General features: G+C 43.3%; 1 protein-coding gene and 1 long non-coding RNA gene across 2 annotated transcripts in view; both read left to right on the top strand.

Moving 5' to 3' along the window:
• The first annotated feature begins 696 nt into the window (after positions 1-696).
• On the top strand, positions 697-1,268 carry LOC132578901 (uncharacterized). The gene is made up of 2 exons (XR_009555952.1): positions 697-796; positions 882-1,268. It is a non-coding gene; the product is annotated as an uncharacterized LOC132578901 (long non-coding RNA).
• A 4,015-nt stretch (positions 1,269-5,283) lies between these two features.
• The window catches only part of SLC8B1 (solute carrier family 8 member B1), a 42,702-nt gene continuing 26,681 nt past the window's right edge, over positions 5,284-21,304 (top strand). The window contains exons 1-2 of the mRNA XM_060249846.1: positions 5,284-5,345; positions 9,422-9,817. Coding sequence (XP_060105829.1) covers positions 9,656-9,817 — 162 coding nt within the window. The 5' untranslated portion in view covers positions 5,284-5,345; positions 9,422-9,655. The remainder of the gene's footprint in view (positions 5,346-9,421; positions 9,818-21,304) is intronic.

Here is a 21,304-nt window from a genome sequence, read left to right as displayed (position 1 = left end):
CCTGGTTGTGAAAATAAACCACATGTGGGTCTGAGGAAGACACACAGCATCAATGACTTGATTGTGCATTCAGACATTAGAGGTCCTAAGGTAATAAATAGGGATGTAACAACTGGAAACTTTGCCTGCGGAAGATGCAAGGTGTGCCTCCTAGCGATCCAGACAAAAGTGTTTGTACATGGTGACATCAAGGTTAATTTAAAAACTTCAGTTCCTGTTCCACGCGTTATGTGGTATACGGGATCATTTGTGGATGTGGAAAAATTTACATAGGGCACACCACTAGACAGATTAAGGTCTGAATATTGGAACACTAACCTCGGGTTCGCTTAAAAAATATGGAAGCTCCTCTCTCAGAACACTTCATATCTAAAAATCATACTGAGAATGATATGAAATTTTGTATTCTGTACAAGTATCGGGGGGGGGGTGATAAGTCACATGGAGAAATCCAGAGGATCCTCCTTAGGGAGGAGGCCTTCTGGATTTTCAAAATGAGTTCACTTGAGCCCGTTGGGCTTAATTCTGTAATGGATTTAACTTGTTTTTTGTAACTTTGTTTTCTATATGTAAAATTAAAATGTGGCACATTCATTTTGACTTAGAATTTATTTTTCTGTATTCAGTTTAATTTTGTAGAATTTATGCAGTCATATGCTTGGTTTGCTTTTGTTAGAATTGGAAATATAGCTTTAAGAAACCAAACAGGTGTGTCATATAAAATGGAGGCATGTGAGCTAATGTTTGAGAGTTTCTCCCTTCCGAATGCTGTGTGGAAACTGTCAGCTTGAAGCTGGTAAGAGGCATTTTTGCTGGTTTTGCTTAATTATAAAATTTACCAGTGTCTGAGTGTCTATATGTGTCTTTATGCTTTTTGATAGGTGGGAGACGCCTCTCCGAGGAAGGCTGTCGGAAACAGTTGCAAAGGTGCTTCACTGTCAGAGGCTCTCTCTGTCCCCACTTTTTCGAACTATTTAAGTGGGATGAAGCTTTAAATGTCCAATATTTATAAAGGAAGGAAGATGGAAAGCTTTTTCTATACAGCACTTTTCTAAGCATTGGCACTTTAATTCGGCCACGGGAGCAGCAGTATTGTCCTTAGCGTTTGAAGTCAGAAATCGACACGCATGCTGTGAAGAGACTTTAAAAATTTTATATTTGATCTCACATCAATGGAGAATTGACTTCGGGATTTTCTACATTTAGTATGTTTGTTTATTATGAATTATTGTTGAATATGAGTATAAATCAATTATTCTTTCTTTAAATATTGAGTTTGTGTTTAAAATAAGAGCCTGATTTTTTGTTCGTTATTTAGCCACAATCTTCTGTACTGTACTGTTGTACTGTGTAATATACCTCCAACAGAACTGCCTTGAATTTTCCTGGACACAACAACCCTCCGGCATGAACCTAACGCCCCCAGGTGACTGAGTTCAGTCTCAGCATGTGATAACTGGAGAGCAATTTAACAAGATGCATTATTGACCTGTTAATCTCTTAAATCTCTTATGTCAGGAGCCAGGTGATAAGTCCCACGAGTGCTGTTATGCCATCAAAGAGGTGTGCAGAATGGAAAAGGGACTGGGAAAACAAATGGAAAACTGTTTTTGCATAGAAGACATACACATCCCTACTTGGGTCTGTAATAATAATATTTAATGTTTATATAGTTCTGTCCTGGATCAAAATGCTTCACAAACACTACCTTCTTTTGATTCTCACAACAACCCTGAAAGAGACAACAGTTTTATTATCCCCATATTGCACCTGAGCTTACACCAGATCACACAAGTGGTCCGCCTCAATGTTCTCTGAGAGCCAGTTTGGTGTAATGGTTACGTGTGCGGATTCTTATCTGGGAGAACTGGGTTTGATTCCCCACTCCTCCACTTGCACCTGCTAGCATGGCCTTGGGTCAGCCATAGTTCTCGCAGGCATTGTCCTTGACAGGGCAGCTGCTGTGAGAGCCCTCTCAGCCCCACCCACCTCACATGGTGTCTGTTGTGGGGGAGGAAGGTAAAGGAGATTGTGAGCCGCTCTGAGACTCTTCGGAGTGGAGGGCGAGATATAAATCCAATATCATCTTCTTCTTCTACACCCACTGACAGTGGTTCTCCTGGGCAGATAATTCCACTAAGATCAATGGATTGAATTATGATGCATCAGAGCTGTAGCTTCAGGAGTATGGATTAGGGCTGGCTCTCTGGCCAAGACACCCAAGCAACTGCTTGGAGAGGGACAATGAGGAGGGCATCAATATGAGAGACTTGGCATGCTCTTGGCAGTTGATGATGCAAGAGGTGACCAATATCATCTCCTGGACTCATGCTGCTTGCAGGGGGTTGGACTCTACCACAGACAATACTACCGGTTTAAGCAACTGATGTAGCTTCATCTGTGGGCTAAAAGAAAACAATTTGAACCTGCTCTAGCCTGAGGCAAATCCCACTGGTGTTTGTCTCTGCCCTGAAGGACTGCATTGGATGCAGTTATGCTTTCAGGATTAGCTGTAGACCAGGGGTCCCCAGCATTTTGAGCCTGCAGGCAGTCATCTTTGGAATCCTGGCACAGCATGGTGGGTTTGCCTTAGGAGGTGGAGCCAGCCATAAAATAGCTGTGGCAGCATACTTTGGGTCACACAGTGAAGATCCTTGTGTTGTGGTGGCAGCAGCTGCCAAAGCAATGTTTTTAAAAATCTACACAGCTGATTTAATCTCCAGTGGCCTTGATAGGAAAAAGCCCCACCTGGATCCTTTCATTTTCTGAAAATATTTGCTGGACACCAGGAAAGGTGTTGGTGGATGCTATGGTGTAAATGGGCACCACGTTGCAGACCCCTGCTGTAGCTACTGTATATTCAGGATGGTAGCTGGAAGCACATACTAAATGTCATCAGTTTTCTAGTGGAAAGTGGTTTTATAAGTCTGTTGCACCAGAATATGAACCTGCTATGCAGACTGGTCTAGAATGTTGCTTTGTCCTGATTGGTGCCCAGTTCAGAGCTTTGACTGGCTAAAAATCCTCTATTACGTGGCTGCATAGGAGGAGTTGGTGTTTAAAAAAACAATTTTAGGATTGTGTCTTCTTGTGAATTACTTTGGTTGTGACTGATCCCTCTGGAGATCCCTGTTCCGTCTTTGAGGAGCACTACCAAGCTTGCTTGCTTTTGGCCACCCTAGTGGATTCCTGTTCTGACTGTTCCAACCTCTCTATTGGGAGTGTGACTGTATTTCTGGGGCTCAGCAGTGCTTTTTAAATGTCAGACTGTAGGGTGGCTTCTTTTTTTTCCCCTGGCAGTGCTCATGTGCTTTTTAACAACTGTAAAAGCTGCACTCCTATGGGAGAAACTTTTCCTATAGTTCATTGTGTCCTCTGCTCTGATAGTAAAAGCAGGTGGGAGTGATTCTTTGGGCCCACAGCTGTACCCAGGGTGGGGGTACTGGTTGCAATGGCTCATCCAGAACACCTTTACCTAGGATATTCTCCCCCCTACCACATAGACTTTTAATCTGTGACATAACTGTTTCCATATGAAGAACAGGAGTTGTTTGGGAGCAAATTTCTGGGTGGGGTTTTTTTTTTAACCCCATCTTTAACTAAGCTGTTTACAAGGGAAAATGGATAAGGAATGAATTCTACAAAAAAAAGGCACAGCAGGAACTCATTTGCATATTAGGCCACACCCCTGATGCCAAGCCAGCTGGAACTGCGTTCCTGTGTGTTCCTGCTAAAAAAAAGGAGGGGGGGGCCTGGCTGAATCCTTTCTAGCCAAGCTGGTTCATTTTTATTACTCCCTTTCTTTCAAGGAGCTCAGAACAATGTGCATAATTCCCTTTCCACATTAAATCTCACAACAGCTTTATGAAGTAGGCAGGGCTTTTTTTGTAGAAAACCCCCAGCAGGAACTCGTTTGCATATTAGACCACACCCCCTGATGCCAAGCCAGCTGGGACTGCGTTCCTGTTCCAAAAAAAAGCCCTCATGGATTGGTGATGTTGAGACTGGTCCAAGGTCTCCCAGCTTCATGGGATGTGGGGGGGGGGGGGGAAAGAGTCTTTCTGTTGTGATGTCATCACTGTTTTCCCCATGAACATACAAAGGTTGGATGAGGAGGTTTTGGAAATCTTGCATACCAACCTAGTGAGGAGGCCTGGCTACAATTCCATTTGTATCTTACATTTTTCTCCCTCTCCTTATTCTGCCGGGTCCCTCCTCATAGAATTAGGGGGCATCTCCTTGTTGGCCCTTAACCACAAGCACATTTGTGCTACAGCGTGTTTTCATTTCTATGATTCCATGCAAACCCAGGGCTCTTTTTGTAGCAGGAGCGCCTCTGCATATTAGGCCACACACCCCCACGTAGCCAATTCTCCAAGAGCTTAAAGGGCTCTTAGTACAGGGCCTACTGTAAGCTCCAAGAGGATTGGCTACATCAGGGGGCGTGGACTAATATGCATAGGAACTCCTGCTACAAAAAGAGCCCTGTCAGCAAACCAGATGTGCAATTCTTTGAAATCCTCCTGGAGATCTGTGACGAACAGGCTTGAATATTATTTATTTGCCATCAAGTCAAGGTAATGGCAGGCTTGAGTATTAGAATAATAGAATCAGAGTTGGAAGGGATCTCCAGGGTCATCTAGTCCAAACCCCTGCACAGTGCAGGAATTTCACAAACACCTACCCCCCCCCCCATCCCCAGTGACCCCTGCTCCATGGCCAGAAGATGGCAAAAAAACTCCAGGACCCTTTGCCAAACTGGGCTGGAGAAAAACTGCTGACCAGCCACAAAGTGGCAATTAGCTTTTTCTTGGGCGTGTACTAAAAACTCTTCCTGCCCGCCTTCTCATGATCTGTCTAATTCACAGAATGGGCATTGCTGTCAGATAAACATCTAGCCTCTGTTTAAAAACCTCCACAGAAGGAGAGTCCACCACCTCCCGAGGAAGCCTTTTCCACTAAGGGACCGCTCTAACTGTCGGGAAGTTCCTCCTAATAATGTTTAGCCGGAAACTGCTGATTTATTGACTTGCCTTCATAGTTGTTCTCTAGAATGGTCAATTTCCCAGGAATAGCCACATGAGGCTTCTACAGAAAGCGCGTCTTGTGTGGCCTCTTATGTACAAAAGATAGGTTTGAAAGATTTCATTGCAATGCGGACGGCGCTTAAAAGAGAAACCCAGCAGAGCCCTCGGCCTTGAAGGGAAATGGCACGTCGCCCCTTTAAGCTGCTAGACAGAGGAGGGGCTGAGTTGGCAAGGGAAGGCGGGGTTGTGTGGCTTATTTTGGCCGGCTGTAGGGAGCGGATCAGGCGTGCCCGCGCGGAGAAGGTGTTTTTGCAGCGGGTGAGTTGCAAGAGGGGGCGCAGCGCACAGGTGCGGGATCCTGGGGCTGTGGCACAGGCCGGGGCCCCGGGGCCGGACTGCGTGGGAGCTCTTGCCGAGCGCCCACCCGCCAACGCTTCGGGGCAGCACCGCCCGCAGCTTCTTTCGTGTTCGAGCCCGGGGGGTTAGGGGAGGACAGCAGCGCTCCCTCAGTCTCTGCCAATGGCAAATGCCCGGGTGGGGGCGGTACGGTCCTCGCCGGGTACTGCTGCGCCTTCTTGGCGGGAGATGGAGCCAGAGACCTGATCCCCCCTCCCGAAATGTGGTTGTTTACCGCTCGTATCGAGTCAGAGCGTTGCTTGGCCTACAAAGGGAATGGATCAGGGCAGAAAAATTGCTTTTGCGGGGTCGGCCCAAATGCCCAGCATCCTTCCACCCGGGATGCTTCTGGAGGATCACAAGCAGGGCATGGAAGCGACTGCGTTTCCTGCTTGTTTGCCTCTTGCCTCTGAGGCTCAAAGATATACTGTCGCTGTCCAGGAGGTTCCATAGACTGGTATAGCTTAATCCCTGTTGATATACATCCTTTTCAATTTACTCATGTGTATATGCGGGTAGGAACGGTCTGAAAATGCAGAGCATATGAATTGCCTTTGGTGGGCTGTGTGACAGAGTCTGATTTAGCCCCATATTCTGTTTCAAACAGCAGCCAACCAGATGACTGGGAAGCTCACAACTGGTGTGTCTCATACTCCTCTGTTCTCCCCACTCCACCCCACCCTCCTAAACCAGTGCCTTGGTTCGTGAAGATTCCATTTAACTGGTGGCTGATCATTTATTCATAGACCTCTCCTGTGCCAGCACGTCCAGTTCTCCTTGTAAAAGCTGCCTGAGCAATCAGCCATTGCTACATCTTGTGGTAGTGGATTTCATGCATTAATTGTGTGTTGTGGGAGGCAAAGTACTTCCTCCTAGTCTTTCCTGGATCTACAGTATGCTGAGGAACATGCTGCTGATTTGAGAACTGCTAGAGGCTTTCCACTGGGCAAATTAGCCTTTAATTAAAGAAGAATGCCATACATCATTAGTGTAACAATTTCAACAGCTATGTGATAGTTCTAGCATATTGTTTTTCATATTGCAGAAGGGGCAGAGCAGAGAGGGACATCAAATTGTCTAAGCGTACTAGTGAGTGACTTTACCTTTAGAGGCAGTAAACTCCAGATTATCAGCAGTTGGATTAGGACCTGGAAGACCCATGTTGAAATCCCCACTATGGAGCTCTCTAGGTCAGGGGTCCCCAACCCCTGGTCTGTGGACTGGTTCCGGTCCGCAGCCTGTTAGCAACCGGGCCATGAGTTATATAATTATTTCATTATATATTACAATGTAGTAATAATAATAATGAGACATTGGATTTATATCCTGTCCTCCACTCTGAATCTAAGAGTAGCTCACAATCTCCTTTATGTTCCTCCCCCACAACAGACACCCTGTGAGCTGTGGGTGGGGGGGCTAAGAGAGCTCTGACAGAAGCTGTCTTTTCAAGGACAACTCTTGCGAGAACTATGGCTAACCCAAGGCCATTCCAGCAGCTGCAAGTGGAGGAGTGGGAATCTTCCAGATCAGAGTCTGCACTTAACCCCCACACCAAACTAACAGAAATAAAATGCACAATTGTTTCATCCAGAAATCATCCCGCCCCCCCAGTTTGTGGAAAAATTCTCTTCCACAGAACCGGTCCCTGGTGCCAAAAAGGTTGGGGACTGCTGCTCTAGGTGATTCAGGGCCAGTCACTCTGCACTGCCCTATGTCACAGGGATGTTGTAAAGAAAAACAGTTTCCTGGTTCGTATGTAGCATCCAAAGCTTCTGGAAGGAAGGCTGGGATAGAAGTATAAAAGATTTTGAGATCAGATCAATAAGAAGAGGCCACAGCTGCCCAATCTGAGTTCTGATGGCTCAGAGGCACTAGACTGACTGCTTTCAGAGTCAGAATGCTGGACCAGATTTGGCCTGATCCAGCCTAGGGTCTTTTTAAAATGATCTTGATGTGTTTGTGGCTATGGCAAGCTTTGCACCAGCTACTGAGCCACATCAGCTCTGAAATTTTATGCATGTGTTCTTATTTTCCTGGAAGGATGAGGTGTTGAAGAGCCAAGAAATTGGATGTTTGTTTCAGTCGTGGGCTTTTAGCTGAAAAGTCTTGTGACTTGAAGATTGATCCATCTTTTTCTTGATGTCCAATGAACAAATCCTGAAAATTGAAATTTAGCACAAAAGTGGTGAACTTTAGTCCAAAAAGATAAAATTGGAATATCATATTTCCTTATGTAGGTTTTGATTTTCAGTTAGGGTTCAGTTTGATTACTTTTTGTGGAGCTGAGACTTTTAGTGTTTGCATTAATACATCTCACTAACTGATCTAGTTAGAACTTAAATGAATTAAGCAGGCAGGAGATAAAATGCTCCCAAGTTCTCAGGCTTTTACTTTGCAAGGAAAAATCTATTTAACTTTTAAAAATTGTCAGACCCTGAGTTTCCGGAATTTTATTCAGCTATTTAGATCATTTCAGGTAGTAGCTGTGCTGCTCTGCAGTAGAACAGATAGATTTGAGTCCCGTAGCTTCCTAGAGACCAACAAGATTTTTTTGGGGGGTGGGGGGGTGGAATAAGCTTTTGAGAGTCAAAACTCTCTTTGTCAGATCAAGTTGGAATGGATATCCGAGTCCTTATATCCCAATCGGAAGGTGTGTGTGTGGGGGGGTGTTGCAAAGGAGGAAGTCAGGAGAAGTACAGTGAACATTTGTAATCAGCTTGATAAGAGCAGAGGGGAAATATGAGGTTAGAAAATTAGCATCTGTAGTGAGATGAAATGCCAGCAATGCCCCCATCTTCACTCCACTGTCACCCGATCTAACAGTACCAGCCAAACAATCTCTGGTTCATTCATTTGTTCATCTTCCATCCTTATATGTGCCCTCAGATGTCAGCAGTGCCCTTACACTTTCTACATCAGATAAGCAGGTCAGTCCCTATGTGAAAGGCTAAATGGACATAAAAAGCCACAGCATTTAAAATCGATAGGAGAATATTTAATCCTCCATGTCATTTTGTTGTTGATCTAAGAGTGGCAATTCTCAAACAGGTCAAAGGGAGATTACAATGTGAAATGCTGAAACTGAGTTGATTCGCAACTGCAAAACAGTTCATCTAGAGATGAATGGGACATAGTGTTCTTATCTCACTCTAGATGCAAATTTCTGCCCCCCCCATGCATTTCCCCTATACTGTACCTTTGTGTCCTGAGTTCCTTCTTTGCAACACTCCTAGAACATAAGAGAAGTTATGTTGGATCAGGACAGTGGACCATTCAGTCCAACATTCTGTGTCACACAATGGCTTTAAAACCCAGGTGCCATCAGGAGGTCCACAATACGGCCAGAAGCTCTCCCATGATTACCCATCCCCAACTACCCCAAATACAGAGCATCACTGCCCCAGACATAGTGTTCCACCTATATTTTGTGGCTAATAGCTGCTCATGGCCCTTTGCTCCATGGACTCCTCCTACCTTCTGATAAAAGGACTCAGATTTCCATTCCAGTCTCTTATCTACCAAAGGGAGTTTTGACTCAAAATCTTACACCCCAAAATCTTGTTGGTCTCTAAGGTGTTACTGGACTCAAATTTAGCTGCAATATTTAGATGACAACCTCATTTTAACCAGCTTACTTTGCAATCCTTATTAGAGTTTCAATGGATTTAGATTGGAGTAACTCAGCATAGATTACTCTGTATGTTTTAAATAAATTTGCAAGTTTCCTTTTGAGATATTAATGAAAGGAGGTGTAAGGTAACTCCTAATTTAATCAGAACCAGTCCTTGTTAGAGAAAGCCATTTCTGGCTATTAGAAAAGAATGCCTAGTTCAGAATAACCTCAGCAATACAATAAGCATGATCTTTGCTTCCTAGAGTCATCAAATGTAACCTCCCCTTTTTGACTGCAGTTGGGACCCTCCCAATTAATCACTCAACCATTTAATCTACCCAATTCAAGTCTTCTACCTCTACTTTCCCCCTTTGCTCCTCTACAGGTTCAGCTTCCTTGCAGAAGAAGCTGTCGCCAAGAATTATCCAACTTTGTGCGGGAGGAGGCCACTTCTCTATTTCTACCAACGGCTGAAATTTGCGAAACTTCCTAGTGGTTTCAAGCAAGCGGCTTCTGTCTCTCTCCCATATAAGTTCCTCCAGACGGACAATGCCGTGACAAACAGAGGTTCCAAGCGTCTGGCCTCTTTTGTCCCACAGGGACTCTTCACCAAGGTGTTATGTGGATTTTCTGGGTGTTTGGTGTGGCCTGGATGCTGGTTGGGGAGGCCAGCACTGCTGGATCCTTCATCCGGTCATGGGAGTCCATGAGCCCAGCACACTTCCATTTGGAGATCAGGGAACAGCTCAACAGGACCCAGGACTCTGCCCGCAATGTGGACGTGAGTAACAGGAAAGTTATTGGATTGTTCTTTTTATTACACAAGTTTATTGCATTTTGTCTATCTATTGGATTTTTATCCCACCCTTCCCTATAAGCAGGGCTCAGGGCAGCTCACAATGAATTAAAAAAATAATGAAAACAGTAGATAAAACCTTCTACAATTGTACAATTTATAATCAGATCCAGATGGCCCATAAACATAGGGGATAATGCTCCCGTATGTCTATAAAATATGCCCAGAACTGAACTATGGGCAGTAGGTAATCACCTCCCAGTCCCAAAGTCATTGAAAATACCAGGTCAGGGGTAGAGAAGGGGAGACCAAAATAGCAAGACACTCGTAGCCTCTGCCAAAGGCCCAGCAGAACACCTCATTTTATAGACCCTGAGGAATTGAAGCAGATCCCACAGGGTCCTGTTCTCATTTGGGAGAGTTTTCCACCAGGCTGGAGCCAGAGCCAAAAAGACTCTAGTTCTGGGAGAGGCGGTCCTGTAGATATGTGGGTCCCAGACCGCTCAGGACTTTGAAGGTTAATATCATAACCTTGAACTGGATTAGGTGCTCCACTGCTTCACCAAAGCAGAATTCCAAGAACCAGGGCGGGGTGTGTGTGATGGCTTGGGTCCACTAGTAATTTTCATGGACAGCAGCAATTTATGTCTGCGGATCATGACTTCCTTGCCTTCCCCTTCTCACTGCAGCCCAAAATATGGCTCCTAAAATACTGACAGGCAGTTAAAATTCTTCTGCAAGAGGGGGGAATCCTTTCTATCCCTGGAAATCCACTGTTGGATCCAAGCCTAAGAACAAACTGCTATAAAACTTATAGAAGTTTGCAGAGTAGGTGAAACCAAAAGATGGATAACTTCCCCCCCCCCCCCTTAACTGTTAGATGGGTCACATATCATCTAGGGCTACTGTATGCCTCTTTTCCCAAACTACTTCCCACACAAATACTTTCAAAGAGTTCTAGGGTTCATATTTGTTGTGTTAAAATATATGTCCTACAATCCTTTGGGCCTGCTTCATTTTAGGTCAACCAGTTGTGATGTTTGTTTTAACAATGTGGTTACAGCTAAGTTACAAACAAAAACTTCTGAACCGAGCTAAAGAAAAAGCCTGATCAAGCAGTAAAGGTTTTTTCATTTGGGGATTAGCATTAGGAAGGCTAGGCACCAGGCAACAAACTTCGGGGTGGGAATTTCAAAGAGAAGCCACTGCAGGGAAAGAAAAAAACTTAAGTTTTCATAATCAGGCACTGCATCTCCAAGGGTGAGAACATGAGTAGGAGTGCCCTTGCCAAAGATCTTAACTAATGGGCAAGCTCATACGAGGACTTCCAGTTCTTCAAGTATCAATCCATCTAGGACTTTAAAGGTAATAACCAGCACTGCTTAAATTGTGCTCACAAACAAAATAGGCAAACTGTGTACATTTTTTCAGCTCAGGTGAGGGCTCTGAACCTTCTGCATAGTCTCCAAAGGAAGTCCTATGCACAGCACATTGCAGAAGTCTAGTCTGGATGAGATCAGAGTGTAGGTAGTTGCAGTGAGGTCTTGTTTCCCAAGGAACAGCCACCACTGGCACATTGGCTAAGGATAGCATGTGCCACACGACAGACCTGTACTTCTAAGTACAGATATAATATTGGTCTTTTAAGTTGCAACTGGACTCAGGTTTGTTCTACTACCACAGATTAACAGTGGTAGTAGAAACTGAGAAACTGGCAGCAGAAGGGTCAGACTTTCTCACCCTTGCTACACTCAAGCCCCAATAAGAATCTGAGCTCATTTGCTGAGATGAAATGTTTACATTTATATCCTATGTTCTTGGTCAGTGAAAACTGCTTGGGAGAGCCATTGCAAGATCTTCTGTAAGTAGACTTTCAGTCTGTTAAGTCTGCATAGTGCCACAAGTTTCCCTGTTGTGTCAATATTTCTCATAATACTACCTGCCTTGCTTTGTTTCCCCCTCTGCCAGGCCACCATTATTCTGCATTCCTTTTGCTGATTCACCTTGGGCTGCCAGAGGCATTTCTGTTGGGAGAGGGCATGACTCAATAACCATGCACCTGGCTGAAAGCCTGATGTGAAAGAAACTGAAAGCTCTTGTGGTCACTAGATTTTAATGCATTCCACTGGAAAACTAAGCCCCCCTTCCCACCCAAAAAACCCCAAACCCCAGATTACCACAAATGGTATATAAATTGTATGAAAAAACTAAGCCCCCCTTCCCACCCAAAAAACCCCAAACCCCAGATTACCACAAATGGTATATAAATGGTATGAAAAAATTACTTGGTATTTCATTTATGTATTATCGTTAGTAAGATTAAGCCACGAATCAAGGATATGAGATAACCACAAATGTGACAAATGATAATTCTGTGTGCTGGACGCATGCAGAAAACAAACACAAATATGATTGTAACATGGATTTAACAAATGTTGCAATGATTCTGAACATTATCTCTGAAAGAGAATTTTCTTTTTAAAAAAAAGTTTATAAATGCTTGCTTTTAAATAGATTAAATTCCCTTAAGGATTATTTTAATAACCCGGAGACTGCCCAACCACAAATCTACTTCTAAAGTAAATTCAGCAAGAATACATGGGAATTTTTCAATCTTGTAGGGTTGCCAATCCCCAGTTGGGGGCAGGGAATCCCCTGGTTTGGAGGCTCTCCCTCGCTTCAGGGTCATCAGAAAGGGGGGTGGGGGAAGGGAAATGTCTGCTGGACATTCCATTATACCCTGATTCCCATAGAGTATAATGGAAAATTGATCCATGGGTATCTGGGGCTCTGGTGGGGCTGTTTTATGAGGTAGATGCACCAGAATTTCAGCATAGCATCTGGTGCCTCTCTTCAAAGCACCCCTCCCCAAGTTTCAAAAAGATTGGAACCGGGGGGTCCAATTCTATGAGCTCCGAAAGAAGGCTACTCTTATCCTTCATTATTCCAAATGGAGGGAAGGCATTTTAAAAGTGTGTGGAGGTCATTCATGCTTGTCACACCCTTACTCCCAGCTCCACCCCCAGTCTCCTGGTTCCACCCCCCTCCAAGTCTCCAGATATTTCTTGAGTTGGATTCTATAGAGGCACTGAACTGAAGAAAGGTTTTTAGGCTCCAACATAGCTGAGTGTTTCAAGTAATCAAATATGCTAATAGATTTGTTGATTTAAAAAAACATTCTAGTAGCTCCATCACAAAGCCTGGCTTATATGTTGTAAACCATTCTGTCTCTTTAAGGAAGTGCACTGCGATTGCTGTGACACGATTTATTGTCTAGAGGTATTCATTTATGTGCTAAGGAACTGGTAATCTATGGATTACCCCTAAGAACATGTGACCTTATTGTAAAGCTCTAGAATTAGGCTTAAACTGCTGCACAAGATGTTTTATAGTGCCATTTCTGCAGACTTACTCGAGTCTGGACCCACTGAAGTAGTGGGCTTAGAAGAACGTAACTCTGTTTAGGATTTCACAGCCAGTTGCTTATATATTACAGTTATTTTAAGCCATTCCTCATTCTGGTAGTCAGTGGACCCAGAAAATATTACAGAAGTCGAGAATAAAGAGTGTTCTAGACCAGGGGTGGCCAAACTGTGGCTCGGAAGCCACAAGTGGCTCTTTCACAGATATTGTGTGGTGCCCCTGTTCTAGACCAAGGGCTGCAAAAAACAAAACAAAATAACCCTTGCTAGTGTCTACATTGCGAAGTCTGGTTTTGTGTACCATAATCCTTTCAGCAGCTGTCCAAGGTAATGCATTATTATTATACCCATACTGCAGATGGAAAGTAGAGGCAGAGGCTGAGCTTCACTGGCCTACCTAACAGCTATTTGACTGTTCAGAGATTTGGTTATTTGGCCAGTCAAATGTCAATCAAGTAGTTTTGAAGGATTTACTTTATTAGGCCATTGACCAATGGAGCATGACAACAGTCTCTAAATTTATTTCTCTTTTCATGTAAGAAACCTATTGAGATAGATAGACACACAACATCAAGGACACATCAGTCTACAATTCTGACATTTTTTGCATTTGCTATTTCCTTCCCCCCCTCCCCAAATGAACGCAGGCAGATGATAACCAGAAATCAAGCTTGTTATTCTTTTAATCTGTTAAAAACACTTTTGCTATTTTGCATCCTAATTCACTGCCCACTCTCTATGTATGTAGGACTGCTAATTCCATTCCATTCTACTGTCTGATGAAGTGTGCTTGGCACACTAAAGCTCATACCCTGAATAAAACTTTGTTGGTCTTTAAAGGTGCCATTGGCCTCTAATTTTGTTATATGGAAATAATACTTTAAGGATGAATGTGTTTGATACTTAACACTATTTGTAAGATCAAGCCAGTTAGCTGTCACCATGAAATGATGAAATTAACCTTAAAAATTGTAATGAGTAGTTATACATTTGTAAACTATTGAATGAGTTTCCTATAAATGTCACTTAATGAACAGTTTCTTCGGTTTGGCTTGAGCATTGGAGCACCCTGAGTAGCTTGTAGTTTCAGCATTAAAAAAAGACATCAAAAGAAGTAAAAGCAAAGCAGCAGAAAGTTGTATTAAGGATCAAGCAAGCCAATTCTTCCTGTTTGGAGATACCTGCACTTAGAGCAGAGACCACTATGAGAATCTTTGATATTATATTACATTTGGATTTGGACCTGCACAGTTACTGGTGACATTCCAATTAGATGCAGCCAATTTTCTTCTGTCAATCTCATCTATTTCCCCTCCTTACCACACCTTTTGTATACGCAGGTTCCATGACCCTAGCACAGGGGTGGCCAAACTGTGGTTCGGGAGCCACATGTGGCTCTTTCACACATATGGTGTGACTCTCAAAGCCCCTACCACCCCATCAGCCAGCTTGGAGAAGGCATTTGTAAATCACTTCACCAAACCAAGCCAGCCAGCGGATTGGAGAATACATTTAAAGTTATTTTCTTTCCACCTCTCCCTCCCCATCTATTTGCTTTCCTTCCTGCCTGACCTCAAACATCTGATGTTCATGCCTTGCAGCTCTCACGCACCTGCCGTTTATTCTATTTGGCTCTTACGTCAAGAAAGTTTGGCCACCCCTGCCTTAGCATAAGCTTTTGATGGTCAAAAGTCCTCCCCTTCCTCCCCACTGAAAAACTTGTTGGAGTTTAATGAAAAGCAGGAGAAAAATAACACTGGAGAAAACCTGCATATAGAGTTTCTTACAAATGTGTGCAGTAATCTTATCCATTGTGTCTTCTGTTGACTTGTTTACCATGTGTATCGTCTAAAGTTTTATTTATTTACTTCCTTTATAGTCTACGTTTCTCACTGGAATTTAAGATTACAGTATTAAAAACAATGCAGTAAGGATAGTATAATACAAAATCAAAGCAATGCAAATAAAGACAATACTAGCAGAAAACAATGCAATCAAACCAGATTACTAGGTTAAGCACAACATGCACAAAACAATACTAGGAAAAACTTCAACATTAGGAAGAACTTCTTGATAGTCAGAATGGTCCCTCGGTGGAACAGGCTTCCTTGGGAGGTGGTGGGCTCTCCTTCCCTGGAGGTTTTTAAACAGAGGCTAGATGGCCATCTGACATCGATGTGGATCCTGTGAATTTAGGGAGAGGTATTATGAATTTCCTGCATTGTGCAGGGGGTTGGACTAAATGACCCTGGAGGTCCTTTCCAACTCTATGATTCTATGAATATAGAATATACCATGACATTTGCTGTGAACTGCCTACAATTTCATGGACATTTCTAGCTCTGTTTCCATTACAGAAATGTTCTCCTGAATAACTCTGTTTTATACATTCTGTTAGGAACCCTCTGTTGGTAGGCCATTGTACAAGGTAGAGTCTACAACTTCTCCAGTATGGTTAGTATAAGTACCAAATTTTTGCTCTGCTCTCAGACTTTTAAGGAGTCTGTTGCTTATTTGATGTTATAGTCCCCTGATTAATCATTGTTTTTAATATTTTCAGTTAGAGGTTGCCCTTGTTCCACACCCCCCCCCCCTCCGCTTCTTATCAGAGGGGCAACCTCATGGTAGTTCCTCCTAACACCACTTCATTCAAATCTGAATAGAATTCCACATCGGATGCCAAAAGAGGTCGTAAGGGTCTGCAACATACTTTCCCTGCTTTTAACCCAGTTGGATGAATTCTGCAGAAATTAAAAGCTTGCATACTGTTTTGTGTTACTAGGATGAATCTTGTTAAAAAGTATGGCAGAACTTCTGTTGTTGGATTCTCACCATGGTGTTTAGTTTACCCCTATCTGATTAATGACTAGGGGGTAAGCATCTTTCATACCTGCCTTTGATAATGAATGACACCATGATAAAATAAAAGTAGAAGCTGCCATTTAAAGAAGAAGACTGTAGATTTATACCCCGCCCTTCTCTTTGATTCAGAGTTTCAGAGCTTCATACAATCTCCTTTATCATCTTCTCTCACAACAGACACCTTGTGAGGTGGGCGGGGCTGAGAGAACTCTCCCAGAAGCTGCCCTTTCAAGGACAACCTCTGGAAGAGTAATGGATGACCCGAGGCCATTCCAGCAGCTGCAAGTGGAGGAGTGGGAAATCAAACCCACTATTTATGGGGAGTGTTTCTCCCAGATAAGAGTCCACACACTTAACCACTATACCAAACTGGCTCTTTAAACATTCTTGGTTTCCAGGAATAGTAACAATATTTGTCCCCGGTCTATTGATGAGTGTCCTAGGCACAGTAAATGAGGCTGAAGCTGGTTCCTGGTTCCTTGTTTGCAGATCCTACTTCCTTATTTGCCAGTCCAACGCCACATATTGTTTATGTGACCTTTTAGGGTGCTCCTCAGAGTCCGTATGGGTGGTATTCAAGGTAGTTCAATGCTTATTTTGGGGTGCAGAGTTGCCGGCAATTTCCTTACTTTCATTTTTTTTCCTGAGGGTTTCCCCTCCCCCAGACACACTTTGAAGCACAATCCTAAAATCATGCTTTGGATTGAGGAACAGCATAGATGTCCTGATCCCTGGGGAATATATGATTTGTCAAAGCTTATCAGCGAGCCTGCAGCAGACGTGGACTACTGCACCCTTCTTAAATCTTCGTTCGCGAAGTCAAGCCGAGAGAGAGAGAGGTGTTAAAGCGTCATCATCAGGGTTTATGGTTGGGTTGCCAATGAAAGAACTGGGAACAAACTTTAGATTCATGTGCACCTAGATACAATGGTGATATGACCCAACCTGAGACATACATAAAAGATTATGGAGGATTTAGAAGACAACATGGAAGGGGCTGAACCCTTTCCCCCTATTCCAAAATTGGTTAAAAAAAAAAAACACCAGAAGAAAATCAGCTAGTAAGAAGTGCTGTCAGTAGAAAGAAAGACTGGGAGAAAGCTTTCATTTTTGTTTCCGCATTCTGTGCTTTGAGTCAAGGCCAACAATCTCCTGCTTTGTAGGGAATTGGTGGCAGGCCAGCAGTGACACGTACATAGCTGTTGCATCTCAGTTGTCTCTCAGGTCACCTGGCGAGTGGATGGCAGAGGTCAGATTGGAGCTTAGATGAGTTTCTTGGAGGTCACTGGAAGCATATTGGAATGAAAGTCAGTGGGTTGCCCTAGTTTTAAAGTTGGAGGAAGACTGGGGAGACTTGGGTTCAAATTCCCTCTCTATTAGGAACCCTGCAGAGCAAACATGGGTTTGTTTAATCCACTTTACAAGGTTGCAATGAGAGTTTGTCTTGTGGACCCTGATGAGGTGGAAAGGTGGCATACAAATGTTGTAAATAAATAAAATGATGTTAGGGAGACCATGTATGTCCGTGGCCTTCCATTCCTTGGGCCAGTGACAAGATAAAAATGTGCTAGATAAATTTTATAGGACATAAAAAGCCTTGGGATTACAAGTTTGTACCTAAAACCTTTTGTGATTAACTAAATTTTCCATGTCTTTTCTGTTGTCACCTCTCCTGCCCTGGGTCTGTTCTGAATAGCTGCAATGCCCAACTGTAAAAGCAGTGTGGGTGTGTCTGTCATCAGGCAAAGAATGCTTCAGAAAGCTGGCTTATTTAGCAAAATGCTGTTCAACGACATACCCAGTTATTTCAGTGCAAGAAGAGGAGCTGCCCAATGTGCAGCCAGTATATGAGGAGGCGGTGCTGCTGAGCAATTTCAGATCTCCACTTAGCCATGAAGCTCACTGACTCAGTGAATTTATTTACTTACTGTATCTATACACCACTTCCCCCCCCCCTCAGCCGTGATCCACAGTGACTTACAACATTCTCCCCTTCTCTATTTTATATTGAGTTTGAGGCAGTCACACACTCCCTCTACCTAACCTACCTCACAAGATTGTTGCGAGGACAAGAGATGGGGGACCAAGTATGCAACCCTAGCTCCTTGGAGAAAAGATAGGATAAAAAGTGATAAATACCTTTACCATTTCATCCACCCTTATCTTGAGTTCTGATTTCCACAGGTTAATTCTGATCCTTCCTCCCTGTCATGGGGTGCTGTATCTCTGTTGTCTGTCTCCTCTCTCTCCAAATTTTCCTACTCTCCATGTTGAGCTTCCTGCAGATGCTCTGCCATTTCCTGCAACAAACACTGTATGAACAAGAAATCTGCATTTTAAAATATGGTTTTACAGCTATGGGGTGGGGGGAACCTGTACTTCAAGGGTACATAACTGTTAGTTGCATTTTATGTGTATTTGCTGCAGGAAATGCATAATGTGGAGCTGCAGGAAATGCTAAATATGAAGCTGCTAAACAAAGTAAGTTTCTGCTAGCAGTTGTATTAATGCTGCAGTTATAACTTTTTTGTCCACACAATTTTATTCGTTTGTTTACTTTAAACTTATATCTCACCCTCTTTGCGAACAGATTCAGTGCAGCTAACAACAGTCAAAATTACATATTGAATCAGTTTTATTATAGAATGGTGGTACTGGTAGAAGTGGTAGTGAAGGGTAGTTACAGTTCACTAGTACTAAGTCTTTTATATGGTGCTGTCCTTGTTCTCAGTACTTTGTGCACATTATCTTGTTAGCAGTATAGCTGCCCTGCAAGAAAGGCTAGTATTATCACTGGGACTAAGTGACTTGCCAACAACCTCCTAGTGTGTTTGTGGCAGAAGTGAGATTTGAATCAGGGGCTTTCTTGGATTACAGCTAATTCTTAGTCACTACACTATGACATCTTCTCTAACTGTAAGTCCGTGTAAGACAATGATGGCCATAGACATGTCGCTTTAAAAGGGGATTAGAGAGATTCATGGAAGATAGGTCCATCAGTGGGAACTTCCATATTCAGAACCAGTAAACCTCTGAATACCAGTGCCAAGTGGCAACATCAGGAGAAGGCCTCAGTCTTTTTGGTCCTTCAGAGCAACTTATTAGCCATTGTGTGATGGATTAGACTGCATGAACCACTGGTCTGATCCAGCAGGCCTGTTCTTACGAGAGCATTTAAAGAAAGCCTAGATGAATGCTTTCAGTATGTTCTCAACTTGCCATTATTTGTGGTCACTGGAAACCACTTCCTTTCCATCCTTTCTCTAAGAAGTTCAGCGTGTTGTATATGATATTTATTTCATCTGCCTGTGTTTTCTTCAACAGCATGTGAGGTGAGAAATAGAGACTGGGTCAAGGGCCCCCAGGAAGCTGCATGGTTGAGTGAAGATTTGAAGTCAGGTTTTTCCATCCCCTAACAATCTACACTCTATGCTCTCTGCAGTGGGATTGATAGTTTAGCTAGTTACCTCCTTTCACAGTGACAGAAATGCAGTTAAAAACCTTAAAAGTCCTGGTTTCCAACCTGATGGCACCCAGCCAACTGTCCTTCATGCCTCTGTCAACTCAGAGCTGCACTGTCATAATGTATCCTACTAGGGGACAGTCCTTGAAGATTGTTCAGAAGCTTCCATTGGTGCAGAATGTAGCTGCTTGCCTCACAATGGGGATAGGTGGCTTGGAAACGCACAATACCTGTGCTCTGCTATCCTTTTCTGGGCACATTTCAAACTGTTGGTCATAACTTGCAATGCAAGAACTATCAATTTTGACCTGACTCACTTACAGGTGTTGTCAATTGCTACTGCCAGCTACTTTGGTTGTGCACTCAGAAGACAAGGGGAAAAAGGAGCGGGGTTTTCTCTGATATATGCTGGGGTTTGAAAAAGGCAGTGAGACAGGCTGTTTTTTAACCTTTTCTTCAGCTTGGTGGGAACTCAAGATCTTTGTGCCATCAGGTATCTTGTTCTTCAGAGGTATGCTTGATTTGGGTGATCAGATTTCGAGCAGTGCCTACAAGACTCCAGGTGACCAAGACCTCCCCTAATTAGAGCAGTGATCTTCAGCCTATTGTCTGAGACCCTCAGGTGTGTCACAAACCATCACCTGCTGGGTTGCGAGACCCTATAAAGCTGGGTCTTAGAAGAACATACTGCTAGCACACATGCATATGGAACAAGGGCTCCATGCTGCCTCTTTTTCATTGCACCTGCACTGAGATAACTGGTCAGGTGAGGTCATTTAGCTGTTCAAAGGATAAACAGCGGCAGAGAAACTTCACTCCCTTTGAAAACTTCCTTATCTGTCTCTTTACTCTGCTTGCCCTGCCCACCTTCCCCACCAGCTACTGGTTCACACATACTTGCAGTGCAGTAAGGTATAATTTGCTTGTCTCAAATTCCTTTCACTTCCAGTCAGGTGCACCGTCATCACTTCCCATCATGTGCATGCAACTCAAAAAAACCCATCTTAATTGCTTCCTGGCAATTAAAGATGTGTCCCGAGGCTAGAGAAGTTGAAGACCACTGCTTTAGGGAACTTTTCCCCTGTACCCTATGAGGATTCATAAAGTCCCTGGAGACCACCCCTTCATGGTAAAAATCTGTGACAGATGTCATGTTTGCTGTTTACTAATACACTTAGGGGTTACCAGCTGGCCAGCAGAAAAAATATCCCTTGAATAGAAGTTTAATGGGTGGAAATCCATAGCTGAAACTCTTCACGATGCAAAGAGAAATGACATCACCCAATAATTGTTGCAGATCAGAGCCATAACTAGCTAATTTTGCCCTAAAGCAAGAAAATAAAATTTTTGCCCCTATAGTTTCATAATAGTTATTTTGGTAGAAAGGTATACACAAAGATAACAAAAGTAGTAATAACTCAGTGTTGATTTTTGTGATGATATAATTTTTCTGCACCCCTCAGCTTTGTGCACCTGAGGCACAAGCCTCACTTGCCTTGTTCTTGTTACAGCTCTGGTTCAGGTCAGACAGCTACTTTAGAAGTTGGCATAAACCTTGTGTCTTTGAGCAGAAACTCATGTTTTGTGTAGTTCTAGAAAACAGCAAGAGTTCAGTAGCACCTTAAAGACTAACCAAATTTGTGGCAGGGTATAAGCTTTTGTGAGTCACCTCTCATTTCTGCAGGTACAGCTGTGGCTCATGAAACTCATACCCTACCACAAATT

Source organism: Heteronotia binoei, chromosome 11 (genome assembly GCF_032191835.1).
Source record: "Heteronotia binoei isolate CCM8104 ecotype False Entrance Well chromosome 11, APGP_CSIRO_Hbin_v1, whole genome shotgun sequence".
Lineage (NCBI taxonomy): Eukaryota > Metazoa > Chordata > Lepidosauria > Squamata > Gekkonidae > Heteronotia > Heteronotia binoei.
The sequence above is the reverse complement of the archived record's forward strand: the minus strand, read 5'-3'. Positions and strand labels throughout refer to the sequence as shown.